This window comes from Pyrgilauda ruficollis, unplaced genomic scaffold, assembly GCF_017590135.1.
Source record: "Pyrgilauda ruficollis isolate IOZ18807 unplaced genomic scaffold, ASM1759013v1 scaffold58, whole genome shotgun sequence".
NCBI classification, from domain to species: Eukaryota; Metazoa; Chordata; class Aves; order Passeriformes; family Passeridae; genus Pyrgilauda; species Pyrgilauda ruficollis.
In genome coordinates this window covers 1,015,576-1,039,546 of record NW_024527488.1, presented here as the reverse complement: position 1 = coordinate 1,039,546, position 23,971 = coordinate 1,015,576, and the positions used below count along the sequence as shown (strand labels likewise).

The following is a 23,971-nucleotide window of genomic DNA, read 5'->3' as shown; positions in this document are numbered from 1 at the left end:
CTACTTTATCCTCTGTGATTCAGGACAATTTAAAAGAGTAACTTCATTTCCCATTAAAATGCTAGCAACTCTAGTGAAGTAAAGCTGGGAGGATTAAATCAATTAATAAAACCCCAAGTAATTCCTTGTCCTGTAATAAATATAAGCACAGACTGAGCATGATAACTGAAATCCGACCAGCACAGCAAAGTTGTGTGCTACCATTAACTGAGAGTTTGCTGTTTCTCAGCTCATCAATACATTCCAAGCCATCTCTTCCTCACCTGGTACATCCAATAAAAATGGTCAAAACAAGATCTGTTGCTTTATCCTGTTGGACAACAAATCCTATAGCACAATGTTAAGCAGAAATGAATCACTCAAAATCCTGTGCACAATTTATTAAATGCTGCTTATTAAGATTCCATCTTCTTGCCTGGATGTGCCAGCCTCTTTGTCTTTGAAAAGAATGAACAGATAAAGAGCTGCTTCCAACTACATCTAGACTACAACTAGAATAGTCTACTTTGTACTGACCTGGCTGCAAACTTGCTGAAAAGTTCTGACAGAATGCTCAGGCTTTCTTTTTGTCTAAGATCTCCAAGACCTGAAAAAGAAAACAGTAGGAAGCTGCAGAAAAGTTGACAAACCAGTGCTCAGCCGCTCACCTCATTACCAACTGGTTACTATCCAGAATAAATACAAGATACAAATATAAGGTGCCAGAAAAAGTTTGAAACTGCACAAATATTACAAAATTACAAGTTCCAATAACTACTAGGACTTGCTTATGACCATAGACATGAAATGCTTGTACTTATTTCAAAACCAGGAAATTAAGATGTTCTCTAGAGCTGGGATTGCATTGCTAATTTGCACTGAGTCAATGACCAAGGGACAGACACACACTAATAAAAATAATTATACTAATGGCTGTGTTTAATCCAAGTCAAAGTGCATTCTAACCAACTTCCAGCAGATCCACATCCTCTCTGATGGCAGGATCAGAACATGCAATGTGGATTTCCATAATGCAATGGCAGGTGAAATAGTTACTAACCCAGTCCTGCATATCCTAAATGCTACCAAACTTCAAACGACAGCAGTGTGCAAACCAGAATTTATTCCACACAGCTTCAGCAGCTGAATTCACTGAGCAGAACCATGTTTCACATAATGTCAGAACCTGCTGGGCAGCAGGGGGAGTATTTGTCTCAGAACTACATGCAAAATGAAGGAAACCATGAATTTTAAACACTTCACATCCCAAAGAAATCAGCCAACAGGCACATGAAGCAGAAAAAGAAAACAATTTAGCAATACTATCTTTGCCAGAGTTCAGTGTCAAATGACTGCCTACTATCAACTTCAGTGCTGTGATACACACCACAAAATGCAGCGGGTTAGATATCAGCAATAAAATCTGTAAACATTTTACAGTGTTGCATTTTCACTCTAAGCTGCAGAAAAGTGAAAGTTGCACACAAGAAAAAAAGAGTAGTGTTAAGATAAAGAGCAATAGAAGGAATAGCTTCTCATCTCCAAACAAGGGATTCTGATGGATTTTTTTCATAAATGTTACAAATTTGATGCTATAAAGACTGAGTTAGGCACCTAAGCTTACGCTGCCTTTGCGAAAGATGACAGGTAAAAACACCACCTTCAGACAGGAAGCCAACTTTCTTCCTGTTGTTTAATCAACAATTACTAAAATTAGAAGGCTTCTTTCTTCTTCACTAAAGTAATGATTAAAAGATACACCTTTAGGACAACATTTTGTATGGCAGGAGTATATTCTGTGGCCTTTTCTATGGGGGAGTAGGACAGCGCAGGGAAAAAGTGTTTCATGCAGGAAGCACAAAGAGACACTGCCAAAAGTGAGTGTGGGCTTCTCTTACAGCAGTGAATGTAGGTAAAATCCCTCCTGCTTGATAAAAATTCCAAAGTGTCATCAGGGGAGGAAAAACAAAAGTAATGATTCTTGCCATACAGGTAGAACATATGAAAAAATGTGTAATAAAACCTCTTCTTCGTGACGCCCCCATCTTTTTCCCCCCCAGAAAGAAGAGTATAAATACACTGAACAGCTTAATGACAACTTATCAGCTCTCACCTTCCATCCCAACTCTAATATTGGCATCCAGATAACACGGACATGATGTGCAAAGCCCTCATCTTTGGCTGTGTTGGAGCAGTAATTCTCATGACTGCAGTTTATGGAGCACCTCTTAATAAGACTGAAAAAGAGGCACGTCTTCAAGCTTCAATAGCTGATTTAGAACTCCTGAAAGACATCAACAATGTAAGTGGTGACTTTCTTCTATCTGAAGATTAATTCGTATTTGTTTTTACTATGTAATTTTTTCAGAAAAATTAACATTCCCCCTCCTTCTCTACAGGATTTTCTTGACTTTTACACACCGAATGACAGACAGGTGAGTTTGAATTTTCTTTTCAGTTTTAATTCAATTTAGGGAGTGCAATTTCTTAAAGGAACTTCTGCTTTTGCTTTTTATTCTCAAGCATTAAAAGGCTGATATGCAATATTATCTCATTGCCTCTGTGCAGTAATTAACACAAAATGAATACTTTGTATTCATTCTGCTTAAAACATGCTTGAATTCACAGGAAAAAAGTGGTTCATGAAAAATTTAAAGATGGTATAAGATTTGCAGGAGGCAATACTGTTAACTCTGACACAGGAACAACTCTAAGAATGAAACCAGACTTAGAAATAGATTAAAGGAGTATCCACATGAAATCACCCACATTTTATCTAAACTAGAGGTAGAGCCAGACTATATCTAGACTTTATCTAAACCAGAGGCAGAGTTGGTTCTGTTTAAGGTTTTTTAAGTTTTCTGCATCCCATCAAAGATGAAACTCAGTTATGCTCTACTTAATTCTCTTCATGAATACAACTTAACCAAGCCCTTCTGGATACATAAGCTGTACATTATGTTGTATAGCACTGAGTTAATACCTGAGGCTTATTCCCACAAGAACACCATCATTGTGGTCACCTCTCTCTGAAACTCAGCACATCAGCATGCAGAGAGTATTCCGAATACTCTACTGCAGACAGGCTGCTGATTTGTACTACCTTTCATTCAGCATGCAAACAGCCCAATAAACAAGAGCGTGAATTATTTAGTACTGGGAAGTAGTTAAAAACTTTACACAAGTTATCTGTTAGCTGCTTTGAACCTCTGGTAAGTTTCTAATTCAGAAGACTTCCCCACTTAACAACACTTTTATTTCAGTATAGATTTAAAGTCAGATTCTGCAACCACTTCCTTATCTGTGTCCCTTTTCTCATGTGCTGGCAGCATTAAGATCTGGCTATCTCAGAGCTCCAAGTCTTAAATGCAAATGTTTGGGGCTGATCAGTAAGGTATTGTCAGCGAGTGCCTGAAACAGCTTGCAAAAGGGGTGTGTAAATTTATTTACCCTGTTCCAAAGCCAGCACTGATGCAGACTAATGAGATAGAGCAACCAAAGTGCATCAACTCAAGATGCCTCTAGGAGAGGCCACCTGTTTGCTAACCCATGATTTTCAGATAGCAACCAGGAGTAAGGCTCACTTCAAGAATATATATTGCAGCTTTGTGTCCCCAAGAGATATTGCAACACTTCAAGTGTCTTGTAAAGGTTACTCACTTTTCAAAATCTACAGAATTAAGGTCACATGTAACATCCCGCAATACAACTTTGAGGGCAAAAAAAATGAACTGTAATGCACGGCAGAAAACAAACAGCTCAGTTCCTGAGATGAGGGTAAAAAACCCACGGAATTGAGATTTTGGAAACTGGAACAAGGAAGAGAAGTCACTAATATAACAATTTTGCTGACTGTTCTAGGAGTGCAACTACACTACTATAGCATGCTTCCTGAAAGAACTGAAGGTCTTGAAACAAGATGTGGAAGAGGAGTACAAGCAACCTGTAATAAATATCGAGAAGAATCTTGAGGAGTTTATGGTAGGCAATCTTTTTCAAGTACTACAAAAAAAAAAAAAAAAAAGGAAATAAAAAAAAGTGTTTCACCATTAGTGAAAAACCATGCCAAAATCAGCACGTTCATACATCAAGATCTGTGTTATCAACTCACGAAATACAGGCTTTTGTACCAAAAAATTCTAACATTAACTACGTGAAAACATCTATTTGCACGGCAATCTAATACAGTAAAATAGATTTGAGCCCTACGGGTCACACAAGCCAACATTTAACAAAATATCTTTTCTTTGCTGAATCATGCAAAGCATCTTATGCTGACAAAAGCATAACAAATATTTACATAGCAATGGCTTTGAAAACTCTGGCAATTTTCTAAAAAGTTTACGACTGGAGGGCCCAAGGATGAATGTAGTACACCCTGACATACTACTAGACTAAAATCCATAGCCTAGAGATCCTTGTAGCATTTTAGGTGTACTCCTCAGGCTACAAATATTAAGGGTTGTTTTTTGTTAAAGGAAAATCTTTACAGAAATTGATGCACCATTGTTAAAACCAGCTAGCAAGGAAGTTACCACCAATCAATAAAATTCTCTGTATTGCAGGGCCCTCATTTCTCAAACTCGACATGCAAGAAGTGTGAAGCCAATGAGAAGAAAAAGTTTCCTGAATTTCACCAAGAAATGACCAGATTCCTGCAATCTATGCAGAAACAAATTTTATAACAATTTTTATTTTTACTGCTACATTATTTATTGAAATATTTAATTCTGAATAATTTATGTACTTTGCCATGTGGCATACTACTAGCTTGTCCATTTTGGGACCACTAAATGTTCTTAATGTGGGTGGTAAGAGTCTCTTCTAAGATCACACTTGATCCTTTCTGTAAGCCCTAGGGGCTCAACGTTCTTTGGAAAACTCATTGTCACTTTGTCAACAACCTGAGACAACTATTTATTGAAAAAGCTACTAAAAGTTATTGCGGATTATATTTAATAAATGTCATGGACATATAAAAATCATGTCTAAAGTCTTCTTTGTTATGACACTGTCCTTTTTACAGGTGACTTAATACTCTATTTTTTTTTTAAAAAACACATAGAAACCCCCAGTGAAGCATTCAGCAGCAAGCAAGTGTGCAGGTACCAGGCTCAAAGCAAGACACCTGCAGATAACCTTTTTTAAGCAATAGAAAATGGCAGTTTATGCTGGCATACAGCACAAGGTATAGAGTACCAAATTGCTTCCCCTCAGAAAAGAAAACTTCATTTTTTCCTGAGCTGTACTACTCATCTACACAAGCTTCCTGCAGGACACATTTTTCTCATTGGTGTAAGCAAAATATATAGTTCTCAGAATTCTTCAGAGACAGGGAAGCATTATGAAAACAGTAACACACTTGAAATAACAACTGTGCAGGTAACTGAAGACCCAGAACAACAGAACTGACATGAAACTGAAGACGAATGTATAAATCCATGTGAACACACTGCATTGTCAAAAATCTTTCTGTGGAACCTCAGAAATGCCCTTACACCCAACGCAGATGGACTCAGTTCTGTGACAGAGAAACAATGTAAGAGCATATTTTACTACACAAAAGCCCCAAGTCAATACTAACAAAGCAGGCTATAATTGATGAAAGTGAGCCTACTACAACAGCTATCAGCTATCATCGTTTAGACTTTGATGTGCTTTCCTGGTGGGTGTGGTATGGAGTACTTCACCTTAGACTTAAAACCAGACTAACAATGGAAAAAACAGCAGTTTCCTTGCATGCTGTAAAGAGAAAATGGGCGTTAATGACAGCTTTCTGCCAAAACTGGGAAAATACTCACAGCACTGCCGCCTGTTTCTCCACTCACCTTCTCTTCCCACGGTGAAGGAGCGCTCTGTCCCCACCCACAAGGACTCAGGAAAGTAAATACTGTCAGTCACCTCAGCCACAAAGAGATAAGCCCCACCCTCTCCTCAAATCAGAGGATAGTAACAACAAAAACACTTGAATACAGGACACAGAAGATGAGCAAACAGGCAAGAAACTTCTGCCTAAGAATTCCTTCTACCTTGGCAGTCTTTGTAGAAAAATCCTTCTCTTTACATAGATTCCTTCTTATTCTAAAAATTCTTAAATGCAGCATGTAGAAAGAAACAGCATCACCCACAACATACGGCTTTGCAAACAAACCTCTTTCAGTATCACCTCAGACATTTGTCCATGGGCAGTGTTGTGGCAGTGCTGCCCCAGCTCTCAGCAACCAGAGAGAGAGCAAAGGAGCAGCTTTCACTAAATACAATTCTCTTAATAAGTAAGGCTTTCTTTATTATTTCCTTAAGCCCAACAGCCCTCAGCTTTGGCAGTCGGGTTAAACCTATCCTGGAGTGAGTCTGTGCAGCTGGACATCCCACGTGGAATAACCAAGACATGTCCTAAATCCCTAAACAGTAAGCATTCAGTAAGGCAGGAACAGTCAAATAGTTCAGAAAGCAGGAAAGGACGGTAGAGAGATACTCACCCGTGCATTCATAAGGAAAGGAAGAAGCTGGAGCTCACTAACAATTTCACAAACACAACCAGTGTGAAACTACATACACTTTTTGTGGCATTTGATCTGCACAAACTGCTTTGGAGTTGGGCTATTCTGAGACACACGCAGGTTCAGAGACATGGAAAAAGGAGGTTTTGCCTGTCCTGGCTCTAGTTTTAGGGATAACATCACACTTGCACAGTAGCCAGGATCCAATGTTGAATTTCAAAGCACGTTCAGGCTACCTTGCTCCACACAAAGCATCTCCAGCAAGAAGTTCAAAATGCTTTTTCAAATACTTGTATAAAGACTGCTGACACAAAGAGCTAGCTGAGGTGTGAGGAAGATGCTTGTGCTACACATGGTTACGTCTGTCAAATCTACATCTAATTACAGGAAGGTTCACATTCTTAAACAGCATCTGCAGGACCAGCTTCTGTATTTGCCTAAGTTTTAAAAGATGCCTTTAGAGAACAAGAGTGTTGTTAAAAGCATCTGAAAATGCGTAACAAGGGGAACTTGACTAGACATACCTTTCCGTGCTATGTGTCAAAAATCCACAGAACCCCTAAAAAGAGTTATCAAAATTGATTTCCTGAGCTGCCTTCTCCTAATTGATTGCACAGCTTTAGTACCAAATCAAGATGTTTGACACGTGACACAACAGGGGTGTGAACATATGTGGCACATGACATTTATGTGACATGCACCTGAATGTATGAAGTCTGAGAAGTGGCGTGACATGGTATGATCCATGACATCATAAGTGGATTAGCCCTGCCTCAAGCAGAGGCAAAACCAGCTGTGGGATTGCTTTTTGCCCCCAAATGCACGGGCACACGGCCAGTAATGCAGAGAGATGGGGAAATGCAATTTGTACTTGAAGGCAATTTGATTTCTGGGTGAGAACAGTCTGTAATGTTGAACTGTGTAATATTGTATGTATTATGTGTACATCTAGGATAGACAGAACGCACAGTGATGGGCCAAATTAACTCAAATGAACTCAAATCTTGGAGGGAGAGCCATTGACTATGGAAATGAGATCTGTGTTCCTATGTAAGGATGAATAATGTTCTGGTTCCATCCAGGAGAGAGCACAGCCAAGACACAGAGGTCATTCTCTATCACCTCACATCATTACCAGGGATGGAGGAAAGGGATCCTCTTGCAGGGAAGATTTCCTTCTGGTTCAGAAAATGGTGAAGGGAGCTGTCCACTGTTGTCTACTACTGGGGTTTTCCCTCCCCATGTGAACCATCACCATTTGTAGTAAATTGTTCTTATCCCAACTCCACGGCCTTTGCCTTTCTGCCCCCAATTTTCTACTCCATCCCACTGCAGAGGGAAGGTGAAGGGAGAAGCAGAGAAGTAGAGAGAGCAGCATGTGGTTTGGAGTCTCACTGGGGGCACGCAACTGGGAAGTACCATTCCTGAAGGTCACCCTGTGTAACTCCAGCTGTGTGAGCCAGGTAGAGCTTCCTGAGTTGGTAAGCACACCCCCACACACCACCCCACTCCATATCCATGTGTACATCCATTCTTCCCCCGTGAGCTCAGTTCTTCTCAAGCAGGGAGGGGAGAGGCTGAGCTCCGCCGCAGATTGCTGCTGCTGGTACTCACCTGCCTCTGTCTGCTCTGTGCCACATCTGTGTGACGCACACCTGCTCCGTGTGCATGGAACACAGCTGTTGGGAATACAGCTTCAGCCTCAGCACTGGAACTGCAGCACTCCTGCCTCTCTCAAGCTTGTATTGATCATACATATCAGAATTACTCAAGTAGCTGAGGAAAAACCTGGATGCAACGTCTCCATGCTTCCATTTACTAGCTTAGTGCATGCTGCATATGCTACTACTTAATCAAAGAACAATCCAGATAAAAGAACTGGGCCTACACTGGTGCCATCAAGTTACTGCTCAAGGACACAGTGATCGTGTCAAACCAAACACATCCTTTTCACTAACAAACATCTCTTCCTAAGGCAGCACCTAAGCTCCATGGAAATTTCAGTTTGCTGTTCAATTAACAAAAAGCACACAATAAAAGCTTGTAATAAGTATGTACTTGTGCATATTTCATACTTCTGAGTCAACAACAGTAAACACCTTGGTGCCAATATTTCAGCAGAAGACTAAGTCCATACAAAAAACAATCCAGGAGTGTACAGACTGCAAATACATGTGTGGTATACTATGTCTATGTCAGATTTGACATGTATCTTACTTCCCATCATCTGTATGCATGAAGATACAGCTAATGCATTGTCAAGGACATTTATTGAACTTTTAACACCCCTGCAAAAAGGCAACACTGTGCTCTAGCCCGGAATATGATGGCCATTCCCAAGCATTCTTAGAAAACATTACAAGGAACAAGCAGTCTGTGGAACACGTGCCACAATAAACCAAAAACCACCACACAACCCCAAAAAGTTAAGGGACAGTAATAGAAAACAAGATAGCACATTAGTCACAAAAAGGTCAAGGACCAAGCAGTAACAAGTCAGCGAGTTTCAACAACTTGTGAATCACCGTAAGATCATCCCCACAGAAGACTCTACATACTAGCTGGAAGAACAGATTAAGGAAAAAAACAAACACCAGGAGGAGGAACTTCTTTGAGAATCCTCTAAAACTAAGAAGGTGAAACATGACTCAGCACTACGCTCACTATCCCTGATGTATGAGAACACTAACTCCCCACTTGCATGATTTACAGGAATCACAAACATAATCCAGGTGTACTACCTAGCTCAAACACATAACTGTTCACAAGACCACACCAACTCCAAACATGGCACTTTAGCTCAAACACATAACTGTTCACAAGACCACACCAACTCCAAACGTGGCACTTAACAACACCTTCTCAATGCTACCATGTTCTTACCAGGACTTAAAATTAAGTAAATTCCCTTGGGACAGGCACTATTTTCCAGATTACTGTGAACGCAGATGATTCCACTAGGACTTGTCAGTGCAGTGATGAAGTCACCTTCAGCGCAGGAGTCCAACTCATCCATAAGCATTAACACTGATGGGGTTTGAGGCAAACCACAGAAGCTGCAAAAACCTTGCTTCTGGAGACTTCTGTACTACATTGTACTACATTATTTTCTGAATTACAGCTTTGACACCTGCATGCTTTAAACGTACTACCAGAGCCAGTAATCATCACAGAACAGTTGAGTAGCAGCTGGTCATTGCAGGTTTCACATTTGGAAATACAAAAATTATTATTTAACTCTTCTAGCACAAACAACATAAATAATAAGCCAGTTGGCAGATTCACATTAAACAAAGCTCTCAGCAAAGGAGGAATGCCTACAAATACAGCACAGACGGTCCGTTTCTTTTTTCTCCCTGAAAGACGCTCATGTTAGTATGCGGTTTTTTTAAAGAAACCCAGCTTTTAGTGATTTTTTTTCTTTTCTAAAGTTATGAGAAAGGGAGGAAAAATAAGAAATCAATATACAGAAACCCTGAAACTATCAGGGAAAAAAACATGCTAATTTCACAGGGTGGGGATTTGCAGGAGTCAGGGTCAGTGAGCTGAAATAAGGTGGCACTGGGGGACAAAGGAGAACAAAGCTGTTGGATACTCCCACCTATGAGGAAACATCTATTTTTGGGAAAAGACTGAACTATTACAGGTGGTTTAATAACTGCATTTAAACTGACAAGAAGCAGCTCTGGAATTGTTTTCTTCCTGTAACTACAAACTTAAAGTTGAACATTTTACTACTCAGAACTCTATTTACTGAAACAGATCATTCAAATTGGCTTGACATTTAATCCACCTCCATCAATCACTGAACTGTTCAATATGTGGAGACTTCACAATCCATGATCCGTAACTGTGTTGTTCTAAGTAGCTCTGCAGCAAGCTTTTAGCTTCTTGGTACAACTGAGATTTAACCTAAAAGAAGAAAAAAGAAAAAACCTTGAAAAATCTCAAGGATTACGGTTACAGAGATGTGAGTTCTTTACCACCAACATGTTATAAGCACAAACACTGCACAGGTGATACCCTCTCTGTGTCAGCTCACCTTTGCCTCGTGGTATGTTGCAAACTGGAGCAGGTCAGCCCGTCCTGCTTCCCTGGTGAGCATCCTGAAGCGGCTGAACATGGCGGCCTTGCACAGGCGGCTGGCCAGGCAGGTGCCGCTGCGGAACGGGGAGCTGCGGGCAGAGCGGGGAAATGGGGATGGAACTCGGGAACAAACTCACTACATGGAGATGCTCTAATCCTTACAGGGGTTCTCCCCTCCCTCCTAACACTTTGTGAATGCCATCATGCTGGAATGCATCTCAACTGGAATCCTAATTAGTTTTATGCATTGTGAAAGCTAAAACATTTTCACTACTACAGGCAATCTCCACTGAGAGAACTGTTTTGTTTGGTGTCTCGGTACCTCAATGTGAACTTACAAGATCTCAAAAACTTCACCTAATCACAGGATGCTTTCACTAACACAGGAGAGAATTTCTCTCATAGCTTAAAAACTGAATACTCAAATAAACCAGCACAAACCCATTATATCCAACAAAATGAAGATAAATGCTGACCTTTCAGTGGTTTTCCCACTTAATCCATCCACAACCTCCAGACATGCATCTGACAAGGTCCAATTCAAACTAAGCGACCACTGGTTCAAATCTGTTTGGATTGGCAATGCAGCTTTCACCAAGTAAATATGAGACCTATTGACCAGGTAATGCACGGGAAGCTTTGAAATAAGTTCATCATCCAGACGCTGCTTTATGGTTATGTCCAGTCCTTTTGTATCCTTACAACTGCCGTTTCCTAGTAAACAGGACAGGATCAGTCACATACAAGCACACAAAATTAAACAGTTAAAAATGCAGACATTTCTGCATTCTTAATCTGTTGCAGTCATTTTTTTCACATAAAATTCAGGTTTGTAAAGATCAGTTCCAATATTCAATTCACAGAACAAAAATGATTTCCCACTTTCTCCTCTGGAGGCACCATTATTTTCACTGGATGTTTTCTTTTTCTGAACCACTGTTTTTCACCAACTCTTTATGTTCCCTGCTAAAACAGAATTTCAACCTTTCAGACTAGAAAATCTGTTGAGGAGTTTGCCCACATTACCTCACATCCAACAACACTTCTGACTGCCTACTAAATAAATACACTTCGGTCCACTGCATCTCAATGAACAATTCTGTAATTCTTCAAAGAATTTTTGGTTTAGTTCATGCTTTATAAAACGCAATCAAACTGAAATACAGAAACACACAACCCCCCCACCTGGAATTCGCACTGAACATACCCACGAGAATGTTGCTGATGTACACAGGTTCGATGAAGTGGCTCAGCAAGGCTCCCTGCAGACCAACCACCTCCCACTTGGTCAGTTTGTCACCAGCTGACATGCTGCTCACTCTGACAGTCTTGGGGGGACAGCAAACAGCCAGGTAAATCCTGCCTTCTAGAGCAACGTGCAGACTCAGTTCTTCGCTGACTTCGTAAGCAGATATAGACTGGGGACCGAGATGCCTACGGCAGGACAGGAGAATGGATTTCAGTGAGAAAGCTCTCTGATCAGAGATTGCAGTAAGCGGTATCTAAGGCTGTTTCCGAAAAAAAAATTATCAGTAGATCTAGGCCTTGTATTATCTTCAATGTCTGTAATTCTTAAAAACACCAGATTGAGCTGCTTGAGTGCCTGGAATACTGAAATCAGTATTTAAATAGGAAATAGCCACTCAATCTAATCTTACCCACCAGTCTAATTTTAATGCACACATTAAAAAAATCAGCTGCAAACAAGCTGTCACTTTTTGTCCACTCACACTCTAACAGAAGTTACTTGTAAAAAAACAGCTGTAAGGTTCTTAAAATCTCCTTTAAAACGTAACTCACACTGTGACTCAAAACACTTAAATAAGAAGATACAACACCTAAGGGAGACAAACCAGTGGCTGTTCTGAAGTAAAACAGTTTTTTTCCTTAGTTATAAAGAGGTAGGACATCAAAACAGTGCTTTTTGTTCCAAAATTCAAGGCTTTTTGTACTCCCATCTTGTAGTGCATATGATGGCATTAAATCATTACATCCACTTGCTCAGTGGTTAAATTCATTATTTAATGGTGTTGGAACAGTATCTTGAGAAAGGGGTTAACGGGTTATTGTCTGTAACAAACAAAACCAATAAACCATAACCCATATAGAAATTTTCTGTATCTTCATATTGAGCTGTATTGCATATTTATCACTACCCTGTACATTAATGTTCCCAAAACAAGATAAAAATTCATCTTCCACTATATCTCGAGAAATGCCATGGTACTTACACCTCTGATTTTAACTGAGCAGTTCCTTTTGGAAGCTGGTTCATGTAGAGAGAGAGAGTTATATTTTGCTTTAAGGTAAGCAGCTTTGAGCCTGGGGCTGTGCAGAATATGGATCTCTCTGCCTTGGCTGGATTTTTGTTATAGAACAGCAAAAGATGCCTGTACAAATACCTAAAAGAAAAATAAATAATACATTTTACATTAAATACTTTATTTTAAATACATTATATAATTTATTATGTATTTATATATAATCTAGATACATATTTACATTATTATTATTATTATTTGTTTACATAACTACAGAATTCAAGTGCAGAAGTGAAACTGACACAAACTGGCGGCAAGGGAAGGATTTGCAGAGACGTTCCCACCTGAGCAGGGAACGCCTGGCAGTGACAATGGCATGGCTGTCGTGCAAGAGCCTCCCACAGGACTCCAAGCGCCGGCTGTAGTTGCATTCTCCTGTCCCCAGAGCCACCACTTCCTGCTGCCCACCTAAAACCAGAGATGGTGGTGGGCTCACCCGGGCTGGCTGCCCACCAAGCTGCTCCCAAGCTCTCAGTGCTCCGTGGGAGCAGGTTTCGCACTCCCCAAAGCTCACAATCAAACCAGACTTGCCCTTTTCAATGATGAAGGCAGCCAGGGAGCTGCCACAGCTTTGGTACTCGGGGTGTTGCCTAGTCAGGCGGTTAAACACTTCCTCAAGCATTTGTGAGAGTTTTTGATAGGTATGTTCTCCTCCTAAATGAAACAATAGAATCCATCAAGGTGCAAATTTGCAGGCAGCAGAAAAAGCAGACATGAGCAACTCGCTAAATTATAACCCTCAGCACATGGTATAAACACAACCACACATACTTTTGGGATTCTGAAGACCCTCAGGATTAAAAACAGCTCAAGAACACCCAAATACTTGATGTATTGTCCATGACAGTAACAACAGATACAGCCCAAGTTTGATCACCTACTGCACACTAGCTCAAGTAAGGACAGAGAATATTGTTTCTATTTCTACTACTGGTGTAGACTGGTGACAGAAATTCACTGAATTCAAGCAATTTACTGAAGGTATGTCCTTTTGTGGAACCCTCCTAGTAATACCAGTTCTTACAGCCTTCAAATATGTTTAAAACAATACTAACAACATAGAGATCACTAAATGTATTAAAAGATGAAAAATTTTTAAAAAGAAACTATTTGCTGAACAATTTGAATCAAGAGTGAAAAAGCAAGACCATTCCTTACCAGTCCTTGAAATACCAGCAGAGTTTCCTGGAGGTCGGGGCTCAGCAGGAACACAGGGAAAAGCTAAGAATTGAAGAACATTTTGAAGGATGGACATGCCTGATTTCTAAACATGTATCTCACACTATTTGCAGCAAGTTTCTAATTCTGAATGAACTTTTTATTCTGATTCTGAAGTCCTTGTAAAATTAGAATGAGATTCAGACAACAAAACTCAGAAGAAGATAAAATATTATGGCAACTGAACTGTTGAAAAGCAGCACCTCAGTGGGGAACCCTTTTAATCATAAAACTTCAAACCCACTTGAGATGTACTTCATGTTGCTGCACCTAGTGAATAGCAAATCAAGTGCAACAGCCATGACTTAATTCCTTCAGTATTCCTGGCATCAGCTGATGCAACTATGAATACACAAATGACAAAAATAAAGAACAGTTTCAGAACTACACCACAGATTTGCCCCAAGAATTCAAAAAACCTGACAGAGACCAATACTGCAGCACTTAATAAAACCACAGATGTTTTGCACAGGACACCATTAAGCCAAGCATTTCAAGGCCCAATTAAGTGTTGCTACAATTGTTACCTGAATCTTCAAAAGACTTTGCCCCTGTAGTCTCCAGGTTCAGCAGTTCAGCAAGGGCCAGTTTAGCTGCATTTAATTTAGATTCCTTCTTGTTCTTTCCCAGCCCAGTCTTGTAGCAAACACCATTTATCACGGCACAAAAGGCAAAATAAGGCCTTATGACATCGCCTTTAAGGGAGAAGAAAAAAGCAAATGCAATCAGTGAAATTATTTTAAGGCACTTCTTCCCTAGCTTTATGTCCTTATTTTAATTCCTAGAACAAATACAAGACAAAAAGACAGTTTTTCCAAAGTAAAACCCCTCATCCCTAACCCCCCCCCCCCCCCAAAAATTTGGCAGCTTTCACTTCACCCACTCCTCACAGAAGTTCTGATAACACCCATAATTAAATCCAAGTCACCTGATCAATTTCTGTAGCACCTCAAAATGACAAACAGCTGTGGAGGCAACGCAAGAACAGCCAACCCCCAGCCTACGAGGGAGCAGTGCAATCAACAGTAAACAAGGTTCAGCTGCATCAGCACCGTCACATCAACTCAGATACTCTCAAGGATAAGCAAACACCACTTTATTTGGCAGCAGAAGTGTTTACCTGCCACGCTCGTTTCTTTCAGTTCAAGCTGCAGCTGGTGTGTTTTGGCAAATAGGTGCAAGGCAGATACTGAGTTTATTACTCCCTGTTTGTATCTTTCAATCAAATCCAGGTCTCTCTGTGAGGGAAAGGCTGAAAATGTGGTGGTGTCAGCTCCTTTAAAAAGGAAAGATCCTTAAACAAAATTAAGGCGAGAACAGAAAGCAATCCCTGAAAATCTACTTACAATAAACGATTTTCAGATGCTTCTTAAAAAACCAAACCAAAATTTGCTGGAGAGCATTACTGCTTTGTACTTAACCCTACATTAGCAACAACAGCAATTCCAAAGCAGTGTGTGCATCCTCTTTTACAAGCATCAAACCTTTTGCTGTAGTAAATCCCTTAATCTCTGAATATATACAGAGAGATACACTACAAAAAAATGCAATATATACCCCCCTCCCCTTTCTTGTAAATCAACAATCAAATCAATTTTGCTGATGGCAGACACCAAACAGTGGAACCTGTGTTTTTTCCACACAAAGCTGAGCAGCAGCAGGACTCCTTGTTCTAAGACACTATAGAAGTTTCAGCAACCACTGGATGGATGAAATTATCAACTTCAGGGATGTGATATACCCAAGTACAACCACTTTCCAACCCACAAGTAAAAGAAATCCTCATTTTTAAGCGTCTTTACCGCAACACAACTACTCAAAGCAATTCAAAATACATCCTGGGACATCTGCAGTTAAACACTTCACAAGTTATTTATAAAAATTCATGCAGCAGAACATAGTCTATACTTTGTCACTCTACAGTACTTTTTAACGTGAACTTTATAAGCAGGTAATACTGCTACTACATAGTCCACCCTACAACAAATGGCTAAAAAAACTTCCAACACAAAAAGACTTTAGAAGAGGAGGGACAAGTTTAAGGAGATGCCAAATAAGTCATGTAAGAAAATACTGCAATAAGAAAAAGCAAAGTTACTTCCAATAGCATTAGCAGCCAATCCCGGTGCATAAACTGCAAACTATACCTGGATTTTTCACCACCCCTGGTTCACTGCACGTCATACAAGGTGGAAGATTCAGCCTTGCAGTCACAGCCTTGGAGAGATCCTTTGAAATTGGCTGTCTGAGAACCTCGGGGAGCAAAATCTTCTCATGTGCGGGGTCGAAGGCGAACATTGCCGCACCCTCAAAGCAGCCATTGCTGCTCGCCATTTCCGACCGACCTAAGGAAACTTAACTCACTAACGCTGCCAGTAGTAAAAACACCCTGCAAAAACCCCAGCAGTTCCCCTGGTCAAGCTATTTCACAGGAACACCGGGAACAACTCGCCCAGGGCTGGGGTAGAACCCAGACCCGGTATCATTCCCCACACGGCGGCCACTTCTCCCTTTTGTTAGACCGCCGTCCCTCACGCCTAACGCGGCTCTGCCCCTCGAAGGACACACCAACTCCTCAAGCCAACTCTCCTGACGGAGTGAGGCGAACGAAAGCAGCAAAGCTGATCCCTCTCAAGTTTCCAGGACAGGCCGTCACTGGAGCTGAAGGGTTTCGTACCTGCACCTGCTGCCCTGCTCCTGCTGTGGAGGGTTCCTCAGCGCTCACACCCCGCGGGCAGGCGGAGCACCCCGGAGGGCACACGAAGCTGGAGGAGCCGGGGAGGTGCCGGCCGCCCTGAGGCGATGGCCTCCAAGCTCCGAGCAGCCCGCCCGCCTCAGCCCGCCGGAGCCGGGGGCGGCCCTTCCCGCCCTTTGGTGAGGGGCGCGGCCGAGGCGCGAGGCCGCAGCTGCGGCTGAGGGAGGAGCTGAGGGAGCGGCTGCGGGGGTGAGGCCGCCGCTGAGTTTTGCCCCTGCGCTACCGATTCGGCTTCAGCTTCAGTAGCGCTTCCCTGCTCGCCTTCTCGGGCCGCTCCCACCGGGCAAGGGCGGCACCCGAAGCCGCCACAGCCGCCAGGGAGAGGGAGCAGCTCCTTCTCCGATCCCAGCGAAAGCGCCGCGTCCCCGCTTCTCAGTCGGGGGGCGCTTCCCGCCTTCGGGCTGCTTCCCAAGCTCCTGGCGCCCGGCCTTTGGGGGCTTTACCTCACTTAAATCACACTCTGTAAAGATACACTTAAAACACTCTTCATGTTGCTCATCTTCCTCGATCAATGCAAAAAAGGTCCTGTACAGTAGTTAAATTTTATTACAAGTGTAATAAACTTCATGATTTTTAGCACTAAGGCGATCACAGTTTCATAAGTTATATATATATATATAATTTACACCAGTCTACATTGACAAATCAATTACTGGTCACATCAACGAGGGGTTTGTGTTATGGCAAGTAAAATTTTAAGAAAATTCACAGTTAATCTGCAAGTATTGTAAAGATGCAGGATCATATTGCACATCATAAAATGGACGCTGAGGAGCAGATTTACAGTGTTCCAGCTATTCCTTCACAGAATATACATTGGTCATCATCATCATCATGCAATAACTTCAAATACAGAATGGTATCAAGTACCACAGTAAACAGTTACTCACAATGTAAGTTTTAAATAGAGTAGCAAAAAGCTGTTAGGTTTCTCTTTAAACCATATTTAAGTTCTTAAAATATAATAAAACACTTTGATAAAATCAAATGGAGTTAGGGTTGTCACATTGTATTTTTAATATTCTTCTTTGTCTTTTCCTTTCTTTTCCTTTTCATCCTGTAGTGCAGTACCAAGTTTCTTTATAAGGACTGACAAAACTTTGTCCAAAGGATCCATGACACCACGCTGCAGCCACTTAGGGATAGTAGTCCTTGCATGGTGAAAACCCAGCTTTTGGAGGATGTAGTCAACACCAACAGGATCGATTTTTCTCCCAGTCCAGGATATTAATCTAAAAAAGCAATAAATAGAAGACTCAGTCTCAAATATATAAATATAGCAAACAGGCATTTGTATATACAAAAATATCTATTTTCCCCAGTGTTACTCATGACTAACTTAAATCTAATAGGCATTGTTTCGAACTTGATTTAGACAGATAAGCTCAAGATGATCAAGGGAACATTTTCTCAAAGGAGGAAGATCTTTAAGGAGGTGAAAAATCGGACTGAAATTAATGAATTTAAGTTTACTGTAACCTAATTCAGAAGGGCTTCCAACAATGCCTTTAATCTGCAAAAATTCTAACCCAGAAGTTTATGCACAGCCAAGGAGACTGCAGCTACTAAAGGTGTTTCTTACCTGAGCGTGGGTTCCAAATGCCAAGTATTGCACATAAACTCCCTCCAGTCAACTGTAGTGTAGGTAATGCTTTCCTCTGCCTCTTTGTCAGTGGAGCTGTCCTCAAGGACACCAACAGAGTTCTTCTGCCCTGGACGAGCAGCCAGAATGCGAGGAGGAAAAATTGCTGCAAAGGGGAGAGAGGAAAACCACCAGTCAGCCACGAGCAGCTCACTTGGATTCTTTTTGCACACAGTTTAAATAAAACAAAAACACAAGCCTCAACAAGAAGAAAACCACCTCATGTTTCCAGATTTTCTGCAGAAGGCCACATATTGCTTAAGAATGAACAGGCCAAATTTGAATGCTGCAAATGAACATTAGAAAGGTAGAAAAGTAATTCCTTCTGAAATCAGAAAAAGGCATGTCTTGAAAGGACTCCACTGATGAAAGGCTTGCAATAACAAGAACTTTCTAAAAGTTTTCATCTGCCTATACCATCTTATGAAGAGAAAGTTAAACACCAGGTGTCAGAATAGGAGCATGATTATGACTTAGAGTATTTACTGTCAAATAATCTGACAACTGCAGATTGTCAGACAAGGGCTACTTCATGAACAACAACTCACCTTTTTCTTTTTCTTTTAGATAAGCAGACACCAAGTCATGCAGAAACATGATCAATTCAGCATCCATGGTCACACAGATGTGGTCTGTAAATTCAGTTACCACACTGCATTCCACCTTTGGTTTAACACTTGTATCTGCAGCCAGATAAAAATAGCATCAATACACTTACAAGTACATACAGTAAAACTAAAAATCATTTGAAAATAATATTTTTCATTGAACCAGCAACTCTTGAGAGGAAGGACCACAGTTAATATTGTAATAAATATAAGGAAACCAAGCCTATGAAAACAGCCAGTGTAGCTGAAATGTTCATGTTAATTTCTTAGGTTTTTTTCTACAGCAACCAGTCTCTGCACTGGATCTTCACTCTCTCAAAATAATTCCCTCTACATTTTACTACCAAGTGTTGTCTTGCAGATCTGCAGCAATTCTCATATTAAATCCTCTTATCAGCACACTATCTTAGCCTTTAACTCCTAACTTGCGAGAAATAGTTTTTCACCAAGGAAAACCACATTATGTTTTACTGTACCTTGTAATGAAGGCTCTTGGGGCTCCTGAACATGAATAGATTTAAAATCCAGCTGCATCCTTGGCAATGCAAAGATGGTTTCAGTTTCATGGTTGTAACTGGAGCCACCCCTGAAGCCACTTAACAAGCTTGAGCTTTTCACTGTTGTGCTGCTCTCTGGGTTGTTGGCATCAACATTCCGTAGCAGGTTCAACTCTGCAGGAACAATGAGAGATGTTAAATCATGACAAGGCAAAAAAGCTAAGAAAAGTCACTTGTAAAACTGCTGCTGTATGATTATTGAGAAGATTTTATCTTTTATTCTGCTCCCAAAAGCGTGGCCAGAAAAGGTCAATCCAATTTGTTGCTTATACACTTGAGATGTAGCAGCTTTTCAACAGCTCCATCTGCAAGCAGATCACTCCCCAGACTGCATGAACCTGACTCTAACCTTCATTCCTCGTGGCAGTCACATAATTGAACCACTCCTTCACACTGGCAACTCCGTGGGGAGGATTTTCGTGGCGGCGCCGCGTGATCTTCGTGATGGTGGCCATGGGGCTTTCCAGGGCCCCACAGGGCTTGGTGACCATGGTGTTATGGCCCAAATGAAAGTCCAGGGTTTGAACAATGTACGTGGAGTGTTCACTGGTACCTGCATTGAAGGTGTGGGCAGCGTGGGGTGGGAGAGGAAAAAAAAAAGTAAAAGCAGCTTAGTGAAGGTAGTGGAATTTTCCCCCATTCTCCTACAGGTATTTAATATGAATAATTAATGTGCCAGTGGAATAAAACCTGGTATAAAGCTTGAAAACAGATAAATTAAATCCTCAGTAGCTACAGACAATAAAACTTGACAATATTAAGACAAATACAAGCAATAAGATGATCAAAATTCATCATACAGCTAGAAAGAACTACGCAAATACACACAATTAAAAAGCCAGGCAATCTACTCAGTAGGCTCATTATCAGGGACATATCCAATACATTTCAAAATGTACTTTATTCCACAGATAAAGCAAATTGTGGTAAAGATGTAGGGGGAACAGATTATGTTTAGGTAAGTGGTATATTTTTGGGAAATATTCTCCATTCAGACAAATAAAATAGATTTTTCTTTGATTTATTCTTATGTAATAATACATTATTAAAAACTCATTTAAAGAAATTTAGAGGAATGAGTAAACAGTTTATATTACCATCTTCCAAAACTTTCTGGGCTTCTGTCCAAAATGCAATATTGGGTTCTTCCAGGTGAAATAAGGCCCATGATTTTGAGCGGAAATTAGGTCCATGAAAACAAGCCAGGGTCATATGGTTGCCATGCAGGCTCATGGATCCTCCAAACTGCATCCCATCTTCTGGCAGTGGCATCTGGAACAGGGATATGTGGCACCCAGATACCACCTTCAGAACGCCTGGCCAGTGGCGATGGTGGGCTGCATCCAACACTGCAGAGCAAAGGAGAACAACAAACCTCAGGCAAGATACAGAAAAAATTGCTGGCATATTTATATTTTTAGTAAAAACTGGAATTCGGAGTGATTTTTTCTTATCTGTCTCACTGACACTGTCTCCTAGGTAATTTTTGCAATGAACACATTTTAATTGGGAATCATATTATTTTTTGGTAGCACTTACATTGCTCGTGTGAGGTTCTCTCTAAGTTGTTTGCCACCGTCTTGGGAGGGAGATACGGAACAGGTCCCCATGTGGACAGAGCTCGCTTGCTTGTATCAAACTGCTGAGTGAAGAACTCCTGGAGCTTCATTCCTATTTTTATCAGGTCTGGCGTAGTTGACCTTGAAATCATTACTTGGAAGATATCCCATTTCAAGTCCCCATGGACAAATATCTCACTAGGTATTAAAAATAGCAAGAAAATTAGCTGTTAATATATTCCCTACTGACAATTAAAAAAACCCCAAAACCATCAACCAAAGCCACACAATGAACCCTTTGCATTTTAACAGACACTTACATTTCTGGTTAGCAGTATTGGACAGAAGATATTTGACATTATCAAACATCATACATTTTAGCTACAGGAAATATTATTACCTTTTATCAGTCATGCTCGAATCCAGGTTATTATACAGATTAATTTTCCATTCATCCTGCAGTTTAAGATCGGCATTACTGAAGATTCCCATTAGGATACTGGATCCCATGTAGTCAACACGTGCTTCAGTAGAACCCATAGTAATTTCAATTTTATGATTGGGCTGTTGGTTTGGATGTTCAGAAATATGAGCTGAAATAGAACCAAAGCAACAGAGAGATAAAGAATTAGAGATGAAAATCAGTTTTTCCAGTGATATCACCTTTATTGACTGGAGCACGTGCTAACAGCAGGAGGCTTTCTAACTTACCCACCATCTCCAGGGTGTTAACATCTATGGTACCTCCAACAACTCCCCCTCTGGAGTCCAGCTGGGATCTTCCCAAGCCCACAGACATGCTGATTTCCCGATCTCTGCTACTGCCCACAGACAGACGGCCCTGACTTTTCAAACCACTGGTGGTCCACCTAGAACAGAGGTCAAAATAGACAACTTCCTAGGTTGCCAAAAGAGAAACTGAATATTATCTACTGGAAAGCAGTAAATGAAGTGGTTTAGGCATATGTGACTTCAGGATTAAGCAACTACAGTATTCATGAGAGGATTCTCAGTTCAAAACTGAAAAGGGCAGGATTTTAAAGCTAAAAGGCAACAGACTGTTAACATTCTGTGGGGAAAAGATTGGGTTTCTGCCCCCAAAACACCACCAACTGTTAAAACACGCTTGATCATATTTTATACTTACGTAGTATTGCCCATTACATTGCTCATATTCATTTGAACATTTAATTGTTTCAGGTTCATAGCAAACACAACCAGTGTTTCCCACGGTGTTCCTTGCTGGCTGCCAGCTTTATTTGACTTATTAAATGGAGTTGATGTTTTTGAGAGAGTATCTAAACAGAAAAAAGAAAATAGACAAAAATGTAAATTATTCCACATGCTAAGAAAAACTGGCAGAATATATCCATTTTGAATATTACAAAAGGACTGACAAGAACCATATTCATAAAGAACACAAAACCATGAGAGAAGATAAGTGAGAACTAGAGGATTTGCAATATGCATTGCTTTAGCTGTCACAGAAATTAACTCACAGATGGGGAAATTTTATGGAAAATATGCTAACAACTTTCAGTCATCCCATTTTAGGCATTTTCCCTTCTCTAAGCCATTGATTCTCCAGTGCCAAGCACTGTGGAAAAGAGTATTTTCAAAGCGGTAATGACATACTTCTTTCATACAACTGATGGAAATACTTTTAAAAAAATTCCAAGACATTATCTACTCACCTCTCTGAGGCACTGAGGAGTCAGACACGCTCCTGGATCTTGTGACAGCTGGAGACTTGAGGCTGTGAGATGCTGTCCCAGGTGACATACTGCTGCTGGCACTGTGCTCACTGAAAACATTGGGGGACTGTGCCATGTGAGTGAAGGAAGCAGACTGGCAGGGCTGCTCCCATGTCCTACAGTATGCTTTCCTTGAGGATTCAGGAGAAAGGTGCTGGCTCACTCCTTCAATTGAATCTGGTGTGCCAGGGCCTGATGCTACTGGAGAAAAAGCAGCACAGGAAATACAGAAACACTATTTCATTTGTGTCTAACCATATCCTCACATATACTAAGAAGTATTAAGAAATAAATGTATTTAATTTAACATAAATAAAAGTTTTCTACTGGTTTTGTTTATGTGTCATAGAAATACAGAATGGTTTGGGAAGGGACCTTAAATATCATCTGCTTCCAGCCCTGCAATGGGCAGGGATGCCATTTATTAGATTGGGCTGCTCAGGGCCCCATCCAACCTGGCCTGGGAATACGCTCTTTAAATTATTCAGTGATCTATGTTAGGAATTTTTCACTTCTGTCTAGGATTTCCTATTAAATGTCTCTGAGTGACTGCTTATGGAGTAAATCATAATACATTTACATATATTCAATGATATAATATGACACAGGTAATAAAGGCTTATGAAATTCCTACCGTAACTCTTTGTGTAACAAGTATTTTTGTGATGAGCAGCAGTTTCCTACCTGGCAGATTTATTGTCTGATCACCCAGGAAAAGCCTTCTAGCAATGCTTCTCCTGTACCAAGCCCTGGGAAAGGCCAGGATCTCACTGAGGCGGCGCATGTCGTATTTGAAAGAAGCGGATCCTATGTCACACACAGCTGAAAAAGCACATGCACACAGTTGTAAATTCCCAGGAATAACAGGTTTTGGTAAGTCATATTCTCCTTTACCTAGTAGTATTGTCTCTGCTGTCATGAAAAAATAGTTTTTCTGAACTGTTGCCATTTCTCCAAGTCCAAACATTAGATACAAATGCATTTCATAAACA

At 40.7% G+C, this 23,971-nt stretch overlaps 2 protein-coding genes across 10 annotated transcripts in view; both read right to left on the bottom strand.

Moving 5' to 3' along the window:
- Nucleotides 1-540: 540 nt before the first annotated feature.
- On the bottom strand, nucleotides 541-16,910 carry ADAD1 (adenosine deaminase domain containing 1). The gene is made up of 14 exons (XM_041482300.1): nucleotides 16,782-16,910; nucleotides 16,252-16,449; nucleotides 15,225-15,398; nucleotides 14,632-14,799; nucleotides 14,045-14,107; nucleotides 13,418-13,540; nucleotides 13,171-13,294; nucleotides 12,797-12,967; nucleotides 11,773-11,999; nucleotides 11,042-11,279; nucleotides 10,522-10,654; nucleotides 9,363-10,391; nucleotides 2,093-2,263; nucleotides 541-586 (listed from the first exon to the last, which is right to left on the bottom strand). The coding sequence occupies exons 2-12, from the start codon at nucleotides 16,436-16,438 to the stop codon at nucleotides 10,278-10,280; spliced, it is 1,722 nt and encodes a 573-aa protein (XP_041338234.1). The 5' UTR covers nucleotides 16,439-16,449; nucleotides 16,782-16,910; the 3' UTR covers nucleotides 541-586; nucleotides 2,093-2,263; nucleotides 9,363-10,277.
- Nucleotides 16,911-17,387: 477 nt separating this feature from the next.
- Nucleotides 17,388-23,971, bottom strand: part of KIAA1109 (KIAA1109 ortholog) — an 86,822-nt gene continuing 80,238 nt past the window's right edge. For 7 of the 9 annotated variants that reach the window (XM_041482252.1, XM_041482255.1, XM_041482251.1 and 4 more), the window contains 12 exons: nucleotides 23,664-23,801; nucleotides 22,920-23,180; nucleotides 22,373-22,523; nucleotides 21,937-22,094; nucleotides 21,626-21,818; nucleotides 21,206-21,423; nucleotides 20,764-21,015; nucleotides 20,016-20,219; nucleotides 19,586-19,780; nucleotides 19,050-19,184; nucleotides 18,442-18,607; nucleotides 17,388-18,091 (listed from right to left, as the gene is read on the bottom strand). In XM_041482252.1, the coding sequence (XP_041338186.1) occupies nucleotides 17,875-18,091; nucleotides 18,442-18,607; nucleotides 19,050-19,184; nucleotides 19,586-19,780; nucleotides 20,016-20,219; nucleotides 20,764-21,015; nucleotides 21,206-21,423; nucleotides 21,626-21,818; nucleotides 21,937-22,094; nucleotides 22,373-22,523; nucleotides 22,920-23,180; nucleotides 23,664-23,801 (2,288 nt within the window). In that variant the 3' untranslated portion in view covers nucleotides 17,388-17,874. The remainder of the gene's footprint in view (nucleotides 18,092-18,441; nucleotides 18,608-19,049; nucleotides 19,185-19,585; nucleotides 19,781-20,015; nucleotides 20,220-20,763; nucleotides 21,016-21,205; nucleotides 21,424-21,625; nucleotides 21,819-21,936; nucleotides 22,095-22,372; nucleotides 22,524-22,919; nucleotides 23,181-23,663; nucleotides 23,802-23,971) is intronic. The other 2 variants (XM_041482254.1, XM_041482258.1) reach the window with 1 other exon arrangement.